At 35.0% G+C, this 18,941-nt stretch overlaps 1 protein-coding gene and 1 long non-coding RNA gene across 4 annotated transcripts in view; one reads left to right on the top strand and one right to left on the bottom strand.

Annotated features, from left to right (window-relative positions):
* Nucleotides 1-18,941, top strand: part of LOC129938358 (probable E3 ubiquitin-protein ligase MGRN1) — a 138,806-nt gene that overhangs the window by 117,080 nt on the left and 2,785 nt on the right. For 2 of the 3 annotated variants that reach the window (XM_056045859.1, XM_056045857.1), the window contains one exon: nt 5,255-5,429. In XM_056045859.1, coding sequence (XP_055901834.1) covers nt 5,255-5,429 — 175 coding nt within the window. Of the gene's footprint in view, nt 1-5,254; nt 5,430-5,775; nt 5,848-18,941 lie in introns of all 3 variants that reach the window. The other variant, XM_056045858.1, reaches the window with a different exon arrangement.
* On the bottom strand, nt 580-3,270 carry LOC129938360 (uncharacterized). Its single transcript, XR_008780458.1, has 2 exons — nt 3,137-3,270; nt 580-637 (listed from the first exon to the last, which is right to left on the bottom strand). It is a non-coding gene; the product is annotated as an uncharacterized LOC129938360 (long non-coding RNA).

Raw genomic sequence — 18,941 nt, 5'->3', positions numbered from 1 at the left:
TTTCCTTCTTTAATACGTCATTTTCTCGCTTTTGTATTTCGATTTCCCGTTTCATTATTTCCAGTTCTTTCCTTATAATTCTCCACTCATTATCGTCACATCTAGCTTTAGCATTCATTTTCGTATTTCCACTCGTTGTCTTCTTTAATACGTTTTCCTTCTCATTTTCGTCAATATCTTCAATGTGTGCGCTGTTGTCACTGTCTTCGTCGTTTGAAATATAGATGCATCTGCTGTCTGGCTCTCATTTTCAACGTCTATTTCTTCGGTATTTATTTTTGCTTTTTTGCGTTCTTCTTTTGGCACAGATAGAAGCCGCAACAGCAATTTACTCTTGTTGCCTGTCGTTTTTTTGTTGAGTTTGCCCAACCACAATTTTAACTGCGACGCAGTAAATTTTTCGTATGCTTCTATTTCTGCCATTATAAAAAACAAGCCTTTTTTTTAAAGAACACCCGTTATAAAATATTATTATTATTGTTTAAGAATAGAGTTTTCAGGATCCCATTTATGAAGTTATAACTGTTCTTCATCTTTTTATTTACTTAATTTTTTAACAACACAAGACTTAGTAATAACTTAATTTTATTAAGCGTCCGCAAAACACGTCCGCTCGCTTCTATACTATTACTTAGCCCTCTATAACTCAATACCTTCAAAATGCAAATTTTTGGTGGAATCAGATAGGTTTATAAATAAGAAAATATATATATTTTTTCAAATTTTTAAATTTTTTATTTTTTATGAATAATTTAAAAAAAGAGGGAGTGTAGCTTGTAGGCAACAATGAAATACAATGGGAAATAAAACTGCTAAAGTATAATATTAGGAAAGATGAAAATTCCTAAAACAATTTTTGTTTTTGGTATAGCATAAAGCTACGCCGCACTTCTCGCACACGTTATGAGTGAATCCAGAACATTTTGGGAACTTGCATCGTATTTTTTTTTCGGCCCATTGAGGCCAGTGACCGACTTGATCTTGGCGAACTGCTTGTGGTGGTACGTGTTGGGCAGGTCCTTTATGTTTTTTTGCTTGGATATCACTTTCTATAGATCGGCGTGTTGTCAAACCGGTTTTTGAGCCCATCTTGCATAGAGTTTCAGCAACTTCCAGGCGAAAATCTGCGGATGCCATGACAGCCTTGTGAGGAAGATTTTTATCTTTGCTCACCCTTTTGTAGAGCAGCCATGAGTTGGCCATCGTAAGGTCCAAGTAGTGGTAAAACAGTCGCATCTGCCATCGTTTGCTCCTTAGTCGTATCTTGTAAATACCCATAATACTGTCGATAAGGTCAACGCCACCCATGTGTTTGTTATACTCGCTCACGACATTGGGTCGCGGGATGTTGACATATCTCGAGTTCTTTTTATCATATCTGCGTACCTCAGATATGGGATTTTGCCCAGTAAAAGTGGAAGCCAATGTAACAAGCTTATTATCCTTCCATACAACCGTTGAAACATCGATTCCGTTGATGTTAGCTACGTATTCCTCTGAGTATCCTAGGTCTTTCTTCATAATTACTTTTTCGTTTGACAACTTGCAATCTGGAATTCTATTCCTTCTTACAGTACCTAGACCATGAATACCATTTTTGGCTAGATATTCCAAAAGATGCAAAGAAGTGAAGTAGTTATCAAAGTAGATCCTGTAATTTTGGTGTCGAGGAATCATGCGCGATAATCTTACTACGACATTGGAAGATGCTCCCAAATCTGGCTCTTCAGCTCTCACAATGTTTTCCTTTCCAGTTTCAACCTCTGTCTTATAACCGAAACCCGAAACACCACTCAAAACATACAATTTGTAGCCCCATTTATGAGGTTTATTCGGGTTATACCTTTTTAGAATATTCCTTGCTTTTGTAGAGCACATTTGTTCATCCACACAAAGCCTTGATTCTAGCGGAACTTTTGCATATGCTTCATTCAAAGCCTCAACAACTGGACGAATTTTAAAAATTCTATCGGCATCAGGATTACTCCTGGGAAGACATTTAGTGTTGTCGTTGAAATGGAGATGCTGTCTGATCTTTTCGAATTTATTTGATGGCATTGTTTGTTGGATGAGAGGTGTACCAAGGACGGAAATCCAATGGTTATGTGTGTTATGGTGTTACTCTAGGCAACTGAATCAGTGACATTATATAAACCAGACCAATAAATTGCCTGATTTCGGTCTCAGATACACGAAAAGTGTTGTTTGGATCTTTCTGTACCAGATAAAGGTTTGTTTCTTCGGAAATTTTCTTTACAAGTTCCCGGGAAATAAGTACAGAAAGAACTGTATAGGAGTATCAAGATTCGATATATCAGAACCCAATGATTCTTTGCCAGTAAAAGCCAGCTGCTGTGCATTTAGCTCTAGATTCTTCTTTTTCCAGAGCAATGTAAGTTTTTCAGGCTTTCTTCGTTTTGCGGGAGGTCCTGATGGAACTTGAATGCCTGAACTCGATGGGGTCGGTTCTTCCTCGGGTTTCGAATTACTGATGTCTTTATCCAAGTGGTCTATTAACTTCTCAATATCAAACTCGTCTTCAGAAGACTCCTCAAGAAAGTCTCCAAAATCTGGCTCGAAATCAGGATCCGCTAAACTATCTTCGTCAAAGTCGAGACCATCTTCACTATCGGAATCTTGGAGTGAAAAGGCAACATGGTCATGGCGTCGGTAAGCCATCCTAAAACAAAATAATATCCAATGTAAATTCACATGGTTCCTTTAAAATAGTTCCCCTTTCTTCATAATGTAGCCTACAAGCTACAAACACTAAACATCCCCAAATACTAACATATCTACAAAATTTCCAGACTAAAATAGCAAAAGAGTAAAGTACGAACACCTACCTTATAGATTCTCAAGAAAATAAGCACAAACAAACGTAAAATCTATTTTTTATTAATTTTAGTTTTTTACCACACGCGCGTAACTTGAAATTGTTCACTGCACTAACAGTATCCCGTTAGTTTGAACAAAAAGTGACAGATAGGCTACTTTGATTGTTTTGGATTGAAAGAACGGAGTGTAGACGATATTCTACAATGCGTTAAAAGCTAAAATAATAAAAAGTTTGAAAATTATGAAGGGTTAAACGGAATGTTGCTTGTAGTCTACTATGTGCTATAGAGGGTTAGACTGGTTTCATTGGAAGACGATTGAGTTAAACTCTTCTTTCTTTTTTTATGGCGTTGTTGAAAAAATGAAAAGATTATTTTTCTTGCCTTTTGAGGACTTTAATTCCTGTTAATTAAGATGTTTTATTAATTTTATTGTTACCCTAAGTTTTTTCTTTTTTTTTACTATTACTTCATATAATAATTTCTTTTAAAGCTCAAAAGTATTTAATTTTGTGTACTCTTGTGAGTCTCTTGGGATTTTAATTAAAAGGGAAGATTGAGTTTAAATTATAAGATGGCTTCTTTTCCTATCTTGTTTTGTGTGTGCTGCCACCAATGTGTGAATCCTGAAAACTCAAGTATTGCCAGCTTTGGTAACAGGCGTAACAAAATTCAGTTTTCCATATACGAGTAATTTTTAATTGAGTATTAGATTTAACGTAAAAAAATACACTTGCTGTTCTTTCGAAAACACTTTAAATAAAATATCCATTTTTATTTTAGAAATAATGTATCTTTATTGAAGCATCAGATCGCTTACCGTTGGTCGGGGGAAATCATCAGCTATACGTAGTTGTCTAAAAACTGAGAATTTCTTTTGTCAAGCAAACTCTTTTATAATAATTTAATGTTTACACAGCAGATTTACAGTTCTTTGTCTTTTCATATCTGTGTGTAATTTGATCGTATTATTTATGATTTAATTTTAATTATTTTGTTTGTTTTTTTAGGGTGCACAAGCAATCCCTATTCGAATTCGATCGTATTATTTACATTGAATTTGAAGTCTAAGTTATTGTGTTTACTTTGTGAGGGCGCTAAAGAATTCTCTGTTATAATTAGTATGTATGTATATATAATTACCGCTTAGAACTTCGTAGCCCTTCTTTTTCACATACTGGTTCGAATCCGATCTCACTCAGAACAGTAGTAGTTCGAACCGTTTATTTTTCATTTCCTTTTGTGCACGTTCCTATGTGCTATAATGTACTGTTATTTTTGCCTTGGTAAACATTTGCGTTTTTATGTCTTTTAAGACTAAGCTACTATACATGTCCAATATGCATGTACAAAAAGTGAAGATGGGAATGTTGGAATATACAAAATAGCAAAGACAAATTTACATATAATTATTTACATCCATTGTTTTAGTTACTAACTGTAGTGTTGTAGTTTCTTCTTAAAGTTATTTGCTATTAGTTGAACTGTTTAAGACTGTTATGTACTTGAATACATAGTAAAACAAATTCTTAATACTTATTTAAATTACATTTATTAAAATAATACGAATATTAATTTTTATGAAATGTTTAAGCTCTTTAAGTTCTTAATTCTTAAGGAAGAACCTTAGCCACGTGTCGTCTGAATTAATGTCTTTTTATTCGAAAGTTTTACATGAGATCTTTCTTGTTTAGTTCAGTTCAATTGTTAGTTTTGTTCATACACTACATGACATAATATGACATGACAAAGACCAGGATGTAAAATGAAAGATGTGTTGTTCACTTCAATACTTTATTTAAACTGTAACGATTTAAATCGTTGCTCTCATTCATAAGTGAGGGTATCTTGCTCTAATTATATTTTTTTGGCATAATGTTAAATGATGCCAAATAGCTTAAACATTACACTTACTAGGTCATCTTATATTTGTTTGTGATTAACTTTATAACATTAATAACAACAATACAAGTGGGAAGTATTTAATTCCTCAACATTTTACTTAAAATTGCAAAGACATATTTCTGCTTACTCGTTATTTTAATAAAATCCACTTTTAACAACTAAACAAAATCCTAATAAATCACTGTCATAAATTACAAAAAAATATGATAATATATAATTTAATACTTTTTTAATGTAAAATAAAAATCCAATTGGTTGAAGTTTTAAGTTTTATACATTGTAATTAACTTCTTAAGCATTTTTATATCTATCATAAATTTTAAGTTTTAATAATAATCATTTTATATATTATTTATAACGAACTTTATCATACATTATTCAAATTTATATATTTTGTTTTCATATTAATCAATTCAATTATAAATAAAATAAAAAAAAAACTTGAGACAACAACAAAAGCAAAAAGTTTGTATTTATTTAAATTTCTTTTAAATTTACTACAAAACAAAAAGCCATTTAAAAATGGTGAAACGCAGCTTTCACAGAAAGATACTTCATTGAGTGGAACATCGATTGGTCACAAAAACAATCTCTCCAAGAAGACTCTACACCAGAAGTCAACATCAGTGGGAAATATTTCATCAGCGCCAATAAGTGCTCTCAAAGATAATGTTAGCTCATTGCCAGGTAAGAATTATAATTTTAATATTTATATCAATCTTATTAAATATATAATTTATTAAATAGTCAAATAATGCATTTACCATTTGACGCTTATCGAATTTGAATGAAGTGCATTATTTTACATTTTTGACAAGTCATTTGACATTCAAATTAGTAATCAATTAGTCAGTTTATATTTCAAATATTTCCGAAAACTTTCTCTGTCCGGTTGACGGTATACCGAACAAAAATTATATTCTTAGAATTTTACCATAAAAAAATAGATTTAAGTTAATCTTGGAGTATAATTAACAAATATTATTATTAAAACATGACAGAAATCCAGTACAAAAGAATTACATAATTTCAGATAACATAAATGAACAAATAGAAGATGAAACTGTCTCAGAATTTATCTTTTGAAGCTTTTATTAACTACCAGGTGCTTCTTGATTGTTTTCTTAATTTCATTAAAAGGTTTTCAATTATATAATTTTAGATTTGAATTTTTAATAATTATTTTTAGATTAAAAAATGTACTAGGTATTTAGGTAGAATCATTAATGTAGTTGAACTTTTCATTACAACGCTTTCATTGAAAGTTGACACTTATCATGAGTTTTGTGATACGTACATTGGTGAGCACATGTAGATACATGATTCTCAAATTTTACTTTGTTATTCTTTTTTTAATTAGTTCTTTATTTTCCTTATAAACTATAAAAATAAAAACTTTTTGCAAAACATAAATCTAAAATAAACATTAAATTCAAATTATGAAAAATAAGGATGTGTCCACTTTTCCACGTTTTAAGCACTCGTTTTTTTCTTAGCTGGCAACGCTGATTTATGAGTGTGAGAAAACAAAAATGTACAGTGATCCTTACTGTTATGCAACTCATAAAAAAAATCCACATTTCGTTTAAAAATTATTAGTTTCTGTAAATATTTTCTGCTGTTCAGTGCATACAAAGTTTTTTTTAACAAAAAAAAGTTATTCAACTGGAAAACTAGCAAAAGAACTAAGAATTTGTCATAAAACAGTGCTTCAAGTTAAAAAAAGACGTAGTATTAGCGTGTGAGGTGGAGAAATCGCGGCCGACATTACTTTCCGATCGAGATGCCCGAGCTATGGGCCCGAAGATGATAACCAGGCAAGTAAGAACCAAAAATACTCCATTTAACAAGATTGGAATCTCAGACTGACATTTTGGTTTGCCTACAAGCTAACTGCAAACTTAATATGAGAAAGTGTGCGTGAAATGATGCAAAAACCAAACACTTACTTACTTAAGGTGGCGCTACATTCCGGGGCGGACCTGGGCCTCAACCAACAAGCGTCTCCAGCCAGCTCGGTCCCTAGCTAGCTTTCTCCAGTTTCGCACGCCAAGTTGGTTGAGGTCCTCTCCCACCTGGGTGCGCCACCTGAGTCGCGGTCTTCCTCTACTGCGCCGTCCCTCGGGATTGGATTCGAAGACCTTCCGGGCTGGAGCGTTGATGTCCATCCGCTCTACATGACCTAGCTATCTAAGCCGTTGGACTTTGATTCTGCTAACTAGGTCAGTGTCGCTGTACAGCCCGTACAGCTCGTCGTTATATCTTCTCCTCCATTCTCCATCTATGCGTACGGGACCAAAAATCGCCCGAAGAATTTTTCTCTAGAAGCATCCTAAGACGCTCTCATCTTTCTTTGACAGGGTCCAGGCCTCAGCGCCATAAATGAGAACCGGGATGATGAGTGTCTTATAGATGGTAATTTTACATGCTCGAGAGAGGACTTTACTTCTCAATTGCCTTCTAAGTCCAAAGAAGCAGCGATTTGCAAGAGTTATTCTTCGTTTGATTTCAGCGCTGGTGTCGTTGTCTGCATTAATAGCGGTGCCTAGGTAGACAAAGTCCTTAACTACCTCAAAGTTATAGCTGTCCATGGTGACGTTTTGTCCAAGACGTCGTCGTTCAGTGTCCTTTTTTGATGACAGCATATACTTGGTCTTGCCCTCATTGACCACTAAACCCATCTTCTTCGCTTCCGTCGCAATGCTCAAAAACGCTCCACTGACATCACGCTTTGATCTTCCAATTATGTCAATATCATCTGCGTATCCGAGTAATTGGATGGATCTTTGGAAGATTGTGCCTCTAGTGTTGACGATTGAGTTTTGCACAATTCTTTCCAGAACGATGTTGAAGAAGTCGCATGACAGTGCACCGCCTTGTCTAAAACCTTTTTTGACATCAAATGCATTGGTGAGATCTTTTCCGACCTTGATAGAGCAGCGTGCATTCTCCATCGTCATTCTGCACAAACGGATGAGTTTGACAGGGATGCCAAAACTAGACATTGCTCGGTAGAGCTCTTCCCTATAGATGCTGTCATACGCGACTTTAAAATCGATAAAGAGATGGTGGGTATCGATTTGAAGCTCCTGGGTTTTTTCCAAGATCTGCCGTAGTGTGAATATTTGGTCGATAGTGGACTTTCCTGGTCTGAAGCCACACTGATAAGGACCAATCAGGTTTTTGACGAATGGCTTCAGACGTTCACATAATACGGCAGAGAGGATCTTATACGCAATGTTAAGGAGACTGATGCCTCTGTAGTTGGCGCAGTTTAGAGGGTCTCCTTTCTTATGTATCGGGCACACTATGCTGAGATTCCACTCATCGGGCATGCTTTCTTCCGACCAAATTTTGCAGATGAGTTGGTGCATGCTCCCTACCAAGTCATCGCCTGCTGCTTTGAATAGTTCGGCGGTGATGCCGTCAGCTCCAGCAGCTTTGTTTGACTTAAGTTTAGATATAGCTATCTTCACTTCGTCAAGGTCGGGTAGGCGGAATTGTTGATCTGCGTCGCCGAGGTTGAGTGGTTCTATCTCCCTTACATTCTCACATTTAGTGTTCAGGCACATCTAAATGCTTCATTTTGGTCTTCGTTCAAAAACGAAACAATCCTAACCCACAGAATCTAAAGTGTTGACCAAAAATACTCCATTACCAAGATTGGAATCTCAGACTGACATTTCGGTTTGCCTACAAGCTAAGTACACACTAAATGTGAGAAAGTGTGCGTGAAATGATGCAAAAACCAAACACATTCTCACATTTAGTGTTCCGGCCCATCAAAATGCTTCATTATAATTTGCAGGCACATCTAAATGCTTGATTTTGAATGTTTTATGGCCTCGTTCAAAAACTAAACAGTCCTAACCAACAGAATCTGAAGTGCTGACATGGTCTTAAATTGGAAGATTTGTATAGCAATTTAATTTCAATCGAAATAAATGTTTTAAATGCATATTAATAAATAGTATTTATTATATAAACAAAAACACATACGTAAAACTCATTAATTTGTTTTCATTATTAGCATTTTACTAAACATACCCTTCAAAAAAAAATTATAAGTTAACTTGAACTTTGGTAACCAAACATTTTTAAGGAATGAATGAAAATTGTATTTCGAGTTAAACTGTGAGTATTCACTAAAAGAAAGTGTTGTACGTCAACAATAAACATTCAAGTCGATTACATGATATATTGACTGAGTTGTGCATGAATTCAGAAAATTTTTTGACGTTTTCATTTTGTGATAAACGTCAAAATATGCATTTTATTTGCTATGCATTTATTCAACAAGTTTGCTATAATCGATAAGAACCTAAGACCTATTAGCCTATCATCTTTCATTCTCAAAACTCTGGAACGATTGATCGATATCCATATACGTAACAACATTGAGAAGAGACTATCAATGTCTCAGCATGCTTACTGCAAAGGGAAATCGGTAGAAACAGCCTTGCACACTCTGGTAAGAACTATCGAATACTCCCTAGAGAAAAAGGAATACACTATGGTGGCCTTCTTGGATATTGAGAGCGTTTTCAACAACGTTGACACATCCGCTATCACTTCTGCTATCACGACCTTAAACATCGAATACTCAATCTGTGAGTTGATTAATCTAATGCTAAAAAGCAGGATCATCAACTATTGTTTGGGAGATTTTTGCACAAAAAGGTCTGTCAGTAGAGGCACTCCGCAAGGTGGTGTTCTGTCCCCTCTCCTGTGGAACATAGTGGTTAACCAACTACTAATATCCCTTGAGAGGGAAGGCTACAGAGTGGTTGCGTATGCCGATGATGTTGCTATCGCTGTCACAGGGGAACATCCTAATACACTGAGAGACCTCCTCCAAAATGCACTCAATATGCTCAATAGATGGGCTGATAACTGCGGACTTAGTATTAATCCTCAAAAAACAGACCTCGTCCTTTTCACCCGGAAATACAAGATCCCAGTAATTGTACCTCCTTTAATAAAAGGTATACCACTAATTTTTACCAATGAAACCAAATACCTTGGTCCGATATTGGACAAAAAATTAAGTTGGAAATCCAATATACAGGTAAGAGTTAAAAAAGCTACAGTAGCTCTTTTCCTTTGCAAGAAAGCTATAGGAAGCAAATGGGGTTTTCAACCTCGCATAACCTACTGGCTATACACATCGGTCATCCGACCAATACTTATGTACGGGGTTGCAGTATGGTGGACTGCACTGGAGAAAGTCACATACTGCGACAAACTCAGCAGAGTTCAGTGCACTGCATGTCTCTGCATAAGCGGGGCATTGAGAACCACACCCTCAGCAGCGTTAGACACTCTCCTCCATCTGACACCCCTCGACATCTTCAGTAAACAAGTGGCAGCGAGTACAGCGATAAGACTCGACGCCTCATCTCAATGGACCAACAACAATGTGGGGCACTAAACCCCTATTTGGAAAAAACTTCCAGGTATCCATTCCATCCAGAGATGAATGGGAAGACAAAAAACTCCTGGATAACAAAAGTATTCATTTTTATACAGATGGATCCAAGACAAATGAGGGAGTTAGTAGTGGTGTGTACTCAGAAAAGCTTAATCTAACCATCTCATTCCGCCTCCCTAATCATTGTAGCGTCTTTCAAGCGGAAATTTTAGCGATCAAAGAGGTTCTCTCCTGGCTAAGAGAAAACGTGATATCAACTTCTGATATCCGCATCTTCTCTGAAAGTCAAGCTGCTATCAAATCCCTTGACGGTGTCTTGACCAAATCTTTAACGGCCCTCGATTGTCGATCGTCTCTTATGGAGATGGTGCAGCAATTTAACATTCAACTCTGTTGGGTGCCGGGCCACAAAGACATCACAGGTAATTGTAGAGCCGATGAACACGCTAAAAATGGAACCGTCATACCTATTTCACCTGAAAGGGAGAAGATAGGTATACCGATAGCTACATGTAAACTTATGCTAAAAAAAAACAGCTTTTGCGATATCAAATTCTAGGTTCTCATATGGCCCTCACTGGACCTAAAGCGCTCTAAAGACTTGTTATCTCAAAGCAGACTTCATATTATCTCCCTAATAGGTGTCCTTACAGGACACTGTCTTATAGGCAGACACGCAATACGACTTGGCGTAGCCTCAAATGACTTCTGCAGGAGCTGTATGGACGAAGAAGAAGAGGAAACAATCTCTCATCTCCTATGCACTTGCCCTGCTCTTCCACTCAGACGCAAACTTCATCTGGGGGACTACTCTTTTGATAATCCCAGTGAACTAGCTTAAAAGGATATCAAATATCTTCTTCGCTTTATAGAAAGCTCAAAATGGTTTGACTAGTTAGAAGTAATTCTCTAGATTCATGTGGTATTACAACGGGCCTTTCTCTTAGCCTAAGTGTGTGGATTTTTAATCCGCAGCCACGTTAACCTAACCTAACCTTGCTATAATCGTTTTAATTATTTTTTTAAATATTGGTGTTCCTTTGATGCATAGCTTTTTATAGAAAATACATGTATGCTTCCATCAATCAAGAATATTATGGATAAGGTATTTTTCGATAGTAACTCTTTATTTAAATTTAATGTTTATTAATCAAAATGGAATTGAAAAATAGTTGCAAGCTTAAGTCATTAAAAAAAAAATATATAAATATACTTGGATCATTTAAATTGATACAGATTTTAATTACTTAAAAAAAATATTTGGGCCGTTCAATAACGAACATTTATTAGAATTCAACAAACTGCGCTCGCACCCTTAACTTGATGGTTCTTCGAACGCATCTTTGATACTATAATCCGAGGTTAATTATGAAATTTAAAGAATTTCATAGTGATTGCTGAAATAAAGTGAATTAATTACTTTAAACTGATGTTGAACATAATTTTTTCAAGACAAAAATGTACATGGGCTCGCTATCAACAAAATGACTGCAAAATTAAAGCTTAAAACTTAAAAAAACTTATTAACCTCCCGATTTTGTTTTTGCTTTGCAAAGTGCCGCTAGCCCAAAGCATCGTTTTTTTTTTTGTTGGTTTTCACATCTGTTCATCTACCAATTGTCAAAATTACAAATACAACAATGCAAACAAACGGGTTTTGGAGAGTGAAACGAACGAAAGATTCCCATCTTGGTAAATGGAGTATTTTTGGTAAGAACGCAAACAAAAAGCTACAACAGCCTTAGGCCCTCATTATGAATAGCGAATCGAACGTTCGACTAAAAGCGAATGTTTTAGCGAACTTCGGTAATATTGGTATTATCGTTAGCGAGCTTCCGCATTCGCTTCAAAATCAGTGCTGCCAAAAATAATTGCATTGAAATAACATATGTTAAATGTCAAATAATGTTTTCTCATATTGTGATTTGAGTTCTTCAATAAATTTTCATTTATTTATTAAAAATTAATTATAATGTTAAGCAACGTCGCTTTGGTTTTTGAAGAAATTGATTCTGAAAGTACGAGGGAAGAAAATATTACGATGGGTAAAATTAGGAAAAACATCCGAGAAAGATTCAATACTTTAGAACTCCCACATCATTTGTAAGTTTTCACAAAATATCTATTTCTACAAAAAGATTAATGTTCTTTGTTTTGTTAGGTTTGTTTTATATTTCCGCCTGAATAAGGATGCATTTAACTATGTGCTCAACGAAATAAGTGATACATTCACATCAACCAGTACACGTTCCATAGATACAAAAAAAAATGCTCCTAAAATGTAAATAAAACAATTTGAGGATGCATCTTATGCTAATCTTTTCCCTCACGTTACGGAGGACCAAGAGAATTTAATTCTGCTCCAAATTGCTCCCAATAATCTTTCTGGTTTCTTTTGGATGACCCAAAAGCTCCTATGCCTCTAGCAATATCGGTATTCCTTTCCAACAGTTCCACAAGCTTTAATTTGTAATTCGCTATCGTTATCACTAAATATTTTGATTCGATAGGATTTGACAATTTGAACGGTTAAATTAACGAATTCTCGCTATTTGTAATTCGTCGATAACTTAATTCGCTAAAGTTTTGACATTTAAAGCGAACTTAATTTGAGCGAATCGCTATCCTAATACCAAATTAGCGAATTCGCAAGTTTTAAGTTCGATTCGCTATTCATAGTGGGGGCCTTAAACAAAACCGTAAGTGAGTCGACAGTACGAAGAGCACTTCGGAGAATTGGTTTAACAGCGGCCGTTACGCAAAAAAAAACAGCACTTTCAGCAAAAAATGTGTCAGCGCGCCTGAAGCTTTGCAGAGAACACAAAAATTGGACCGCAGATGACTGGAAACGGATAATTTTATAAAAGTAAAATTTGAGAATTATGTATCCACATGTGCTCGCTACTGTATATTAACTATTAATAGCGGGTACTTTGTAGTCAATTAAAGGTTTAATTAAAAATATATCCAACATTCTCAAAATTGTCACATAAACAGCTGTTTACGTGAACGTCAAATTGGTTTAAGATAATGCAGTTCACCCGATGGATAACAGAGTGCAAAGGCAATGTGAAAATTAATCAAATGGGTGAATCGAATATACGATCCACGTGAATTACAGAATATGACTGATTGTTACGTGATTCCAAACAGATATGTTTTTTTTTTAAAAATTTCAACTAAACGGTTTTTTTATTAATCAAAAAAAAAATTTAAAAAAATGTGTCCCCTCGCAAATTTTACGAAAAAAACATGATTTTATCTCTAAAACAATTTTGTGCACTGAAAAATAACGTTTTAAACATCTGGCAAAAATTTGAGAAAAATCGAATCGACAGTTTTTTCTATAACAAATAATAACCTAAAAAAAATATTAAAATTTGGTAAAAATTGATTTTCAACTCAGATATCTTTTCAAAACTTTGAGATATTGGCTTTAAAGTAATTTTGTCTTTTAAAAAATATTGTTGTCAACTATTAGTTAAATTTTGAGGAAATTCGAATTGATAGTTCTTTTATAAAAAATAAAAAACTTAACAAATTAGTAAAAGTTGGTAAAAATTGGTTTTCGACTAAAATTCTCGTTAAAAAAAAAAAATAAATTTAAAAATCAAACTATTTTATCAAATGCAAAATATTGTTCGTAATTTAAAAATTGTTAAGAATAATTCAACTGACAACTTTTTTAACAAAACAAGATAACCTACAAACCTTTTAAGCAAGACAAATCGGCAGACGGGATATAAAGTTATCAGTGTGGGTCGCATCATAGTTTTTTTTTTAATACTGTTGAGAATGAACAATCTTCAACAGAGCATAGCACAGTTGAAATAAGTCCGAAAAAAGGAAGATTCGCAATTTGTGTCCTTCAAAACAATTATTATGGCTGAATCACAAACACGCTTTAGCTTGGGCTTAACCTGACGTTTACGAGTTAAGCCATAGGAATTCAATGCATGCTATCACAATGGAGCTTCGACCTTACGTTTCATTTGACCTACGTAAGGAAAAGGACGTAATGTTACGTAATTTGACTCCAAACGGAAGCTCTAGTTCAATTATCTGAACATTATCTGCCAGACAGCTCAACAGCTGTAAAAAAATGTCAACAAACAAAATATTTGTTCTTTGAAGCGATGAAATAATAGAAATGTCATTCAAAGTAACCTCGAAGCAGGCCCACCGTAACGCAGACGAAGCCGAAACTGAAGAGTGTTTGTGATTTAGCCATTACACATTCATGTTCTTTTTTCAGCTGCAGTTTGCTAAGAGCATTTTTTCAGTTGGAAACAATAGGCGGATATCTCCGTATTTTTTTTTGTATGGACAATGCTACGAGAAACATACTTGTGAAGTTCCATTGCCAACTTTGGCTAGTTCAGATACCTCAATTAGATTAGTATTTTCATCATTGCAGTTCGATAATTGCAAAACCAAATTTTAGTTTTGTTTGAAGTATTCCTGGAAATTTATTTTTAAGAGACAATGTAATAGTTAGAATCTTGTTTGTAGTTAGATTTAGGCTTTATCAAAAATATTTTTCTACGCTATGAAAACAATTGTTTATGTTTATTTTCTTCCATTTTCTGCATTTATTAAATGTAATCTACGGTAGTATTTATTATATAAACAAAAACACATACGTAAAACTTATTAATTTGTTTTCATTATTAGCATTTTACTAAACATCAAAAAAAAATTATAAGTTAACTTGAACTTTGGTAACCAAACATTTTTAAGGAATGAATGAAAATTGTATTTCGAGTTAAACTGTGAGTATTCACTAAAAGAAAGTGTTGTACGTCAACAATAAACATTCAAGTCGATTACATGATATATTGACTGAGTTGTGCATGAATTCAGAAAATTTTTTGACGTTTTCATTTTGTGATAAACGTCAAAATATGCATTTTATTTGCTATGCATTTATTCAACAAGTTTGCTATAATCGATAAGAACCTAAGACCTATTAGCCTATCATCTTTCATTCTCAAAACTCTGGAACGATTGATCGATATCCATATACGTAACAACATTGAGAAGAGACTATCAATGTCTCAGCATGCTTACTGCAAAGGGAAATCGGTAGAAACAGCCTTGCACACTCTGGTAAGAACTATCGAATACTCCCTAGAGAAAAAAGAATACATTATGGTGGCCTTCTTGGATATTGAGGGCGTTTTCAACAACGTTGACACATCCGCTATCACTTCTGCTATGACGACCTTAAACGTCGAATACTCAATCTGTGAGTTGATTAATCTAATGCTAAAAAGCAGGATCATCAACTCTTGTTTGGGAGATTTTTGCACAAAAAGATCTGTCAGTAGAGGCACTCCGCAAGGTGGTGTTCTGTCCCCTCTCCTGTGGAACATAGTGGTTAACCAACTACTAATATCCCTTGAGAGGGAAGGCATCGCTGTCACAGGGGAACATCCTAATACACTGAGAGACCTCCTCCAAAATGCACTCAATATGCTCAATAGATGGGCTGATAACTGCGGACTTAGTATTAATCCTCAAAAAACAGACCTCGTCCTTTTCACCCGGAAATACAAGATCCCAGTAATTGTACCTACTTTAATAAAAGGTATACCACTAATTTTTACCAATGAAGCCAAATACCTTGGTCCGATATTGGACAAAAAATTAAGTTGGAAATCCATTATACAGGTAAGAGTTAAAAAAGCTACAGTAGCTCTTTTACTTTGCAAGAAAGCTATAGGAAGCAAATGGGGTTTTCAACCTCGCATAACCTTCTGGCTATACACATCGGTCATCCGACCAATACTTATGTACGGGGTTGCAGTATGGTGGACTGCACTGGAGAAAGTCACATACTGCGACAAACTCAGCAGAGTTCAGTGCACTGCATGTATCTGCATAAGCGGGGCATTGAGAACCATACCCTCAGCAGCGTTAGACACTCTCCTCCATCTGACACCCCTCGACATCTTCAGTAAACAAGTGGCAGCGAGTACAGCGATAAGACTCGACGCCTCATCTCAATGGACCAACAACAATGTGGGGCACTAAACCCCTATTTGGAAAAAACTTCCAGGTATCCATTCCATCCAGAGATGAATGGAAAGACAAAAAACTCCTGGATAACAAAAGTATTCATTTTTATACAGATGGATCCAAGACAAATGAGGGAGTTGGTAGTGGTGTGTACTCAGAAAAGCTTAATCTAAGCATCTCATTCCGCCTCCCTAATCATTGTACCGTTTTTCAAGCGGAAATTTTGGCGATCAAAGAGGTTCTCTCCTGGCTAAGAGAAAACGTGATATCAACTTCTGATATCCGCATCTTCTCTGACAGTCAAGCTGCTATCAAATCCCTTGACGGTGTCTCGACCAAATCTTTAACGGCCCTCGATTGTCGATCGTCTCTTATGGAGATGGCGCAGCAATTTAACATTCACCTCTGTTGGGTTCCGGGCCACAGAGACATCACAGGTAATTGTAGAGCCGATGAACTCGCTAAAAATGGAACCGTCATACCTATTTCACCTGAAAGGGAGAAGATAGGTATACCGATAGCTACATGTAAACTTATGCTAAAAAAAAAACAGCTTTTGCGATATCAAATTCTAGGTTCTCATATGGCCCTCACTGGACCTAAAGCGCTCTAAAGACTTGTTATCTCAAAGCAGACTTCATATTATCTCCCTAATAGGTGTCCTTACGGGACACTGTCTTATAGGCAGACACGCAATACGACTTGGTGTAGCCTCAAATGACTTCTGCAGGAGCTGTATGGACGAAGAAGAAGAGGAAACAATCTCTCATCTCCTATGCACTTGCCCTGCTCTTCCACTCAGACGCAAACTTCATCTGGGGGACTACTCTTTTGATAATCCCAGCGAACTAGCTTAAAAGGATATCAAATATCTTCTTCGCTTTATAGAAAACTCAAAATGGTTCGACTAGTTAGAAGTAATTCTCTAGATTCATGTGGTATCACAACGGGCCTTTCTCTTAGCCTAAGTGTGTGGATTTTTAATCCGCAGCCACGTTAACCTAACCTAACCTTGCTATAATCGTTCTGATTATTTTTTTAAATATTGGTGTTCCTTTGATGCATAGCTTTTAATAGAAAATACATGTATGCTTCCATCAATCAAGAATATTATGGATAAGGTATTTTTCGATAGTAACTCTTTTTTTAAATTTAATATTTATATTATATATTATTCAAAATTAAATTGAAAAATAGTTGCAAGCTTAAGTCATTAAAAAAAAAAACTATAAATATACTTGGATCAATTTAATTGATACAGATTTTAATTACTTCCAAACAAAATATTTGGGCCGCTCAATAACGAACATTTATTAGAATTCAACAAATTGCGCTCGCACCCTTAACTTGATGGTTCTTCGAACGCACCTTTGATACTATAATCCGAGGTTAATTATGAAATTTAAAGAATTTCATAGTGATTGCTGAAATGAGTGAATTAATTATGTTAAACTGATGTTGAACATAATTTTTTTCAAGACAAAAATGTACATTGGCTCGCTATCAACAAAATGACTCCAAAATTAAAGCTTAAAACTTAAAAAAAAATTATTAACTTCCCGATTTTGTTTTTGCTTTGTAAAGCTAGCCCAACGCATCGGTTTTTTTGTTGGTTTTCACATCTGTTCATGGACTAATTGTCAAAATTACAAATACAACAATGTAAACAAACGGGCTTTGGAGAGTGAAACGAACGAAAGATTCCCATCTTGGTAAAAGGAGTATTTTTGGTAAGAATGCAAAAAAAAAGCTGCAACAGTTTTAGGCCCTCATTATGAATAGCGAATCGAACGTTTGACTAAAAGCGAATGTTTTAGCGAACTTCGGTAATATCGTTAGCGAGCTTCAGCATTCGCTTCAAAATCAGTGCTGCCAAAAATAATTGCATTGAAATAACATATGTTAAATGTCAAATAATGTCAATTGCTTTAATTATTGTGAAATTTGTTTTCTCATATTGTGATTTGCGTTCTTCAATAAATTGTCAATTGTTTATTAGAAATTAATTATAATGTTAAGCAACGTCGCTTTGTTTTTTGAAGAAACTGATTCTGAAAATACGAAGCTCCTATGCCTCTAGCAATATCGGTATTCCTTTCCATCAGTTCCACAAGCTTTGCAAACTGATTTGTATTTGTTCTTGAAATAAACATTATTATTTTCGTTTTTTTTAATAATTCAGAAACTACCTTTTTCTTTTATCACACATTTTTAAACAAACAAAACAAATAATAACAATTTATCGATAGAAATTTTTCTAGGCACACCAATTTGTAATTCGCTAACGTTATCACTAAATATTTTGATTCGATAGGATTTGACAATTTGAACGGTTAAATTAACGAATTCTCGCTATTTGTAATTCGTCGATAACTTAATTCGCTAAAGTTTTGACATTTAAAGCGAACTTAATTTGAGCGAATCGCTATCCTAATACCAAATTAACGAATTCGCAAGTTTTAAGTTCGATTCGCTATTCATAGTGGGGGCCTTAAACAAAACCGTAAGTGAGTCGACAGTACGAAGAGCACTTCGGAGAATTGGTTTAACAGAGGCCGTTACGCAAAAAAAACAGCACTTTCAACAAAAAATGCGTCAGCGCGCCTGAAGCTTTGCAGAGAACACAAAAATTGGACCGCAGATGACTGGAAACAGATAATTTTATAAAAGTAAAATTTGAGAATTACGTATCCACATGTACTCGCTACTCTATATTAACTATTAATAGCGGGTACTTTGTAGTCAAT

The sequence above is a fragment of the Eupeodes corollae genome, chromosome 1 (assembly GCF_945859685.1).
Source record: "Eupeodes corollae chromosome 1, idEupCoro1.1, whole genome shotgun sequence".
NCBI classification, from domain to species: domain Eukaryota; kingdom Metazoa; phylum Arthropoda; class Insecta; order Diptera; family Syrphidae; genus Eupeodes; species Eupeodes corollae.
This window is presented reverse-complemented; position numbering and strand designations above follow the sequence as displayed.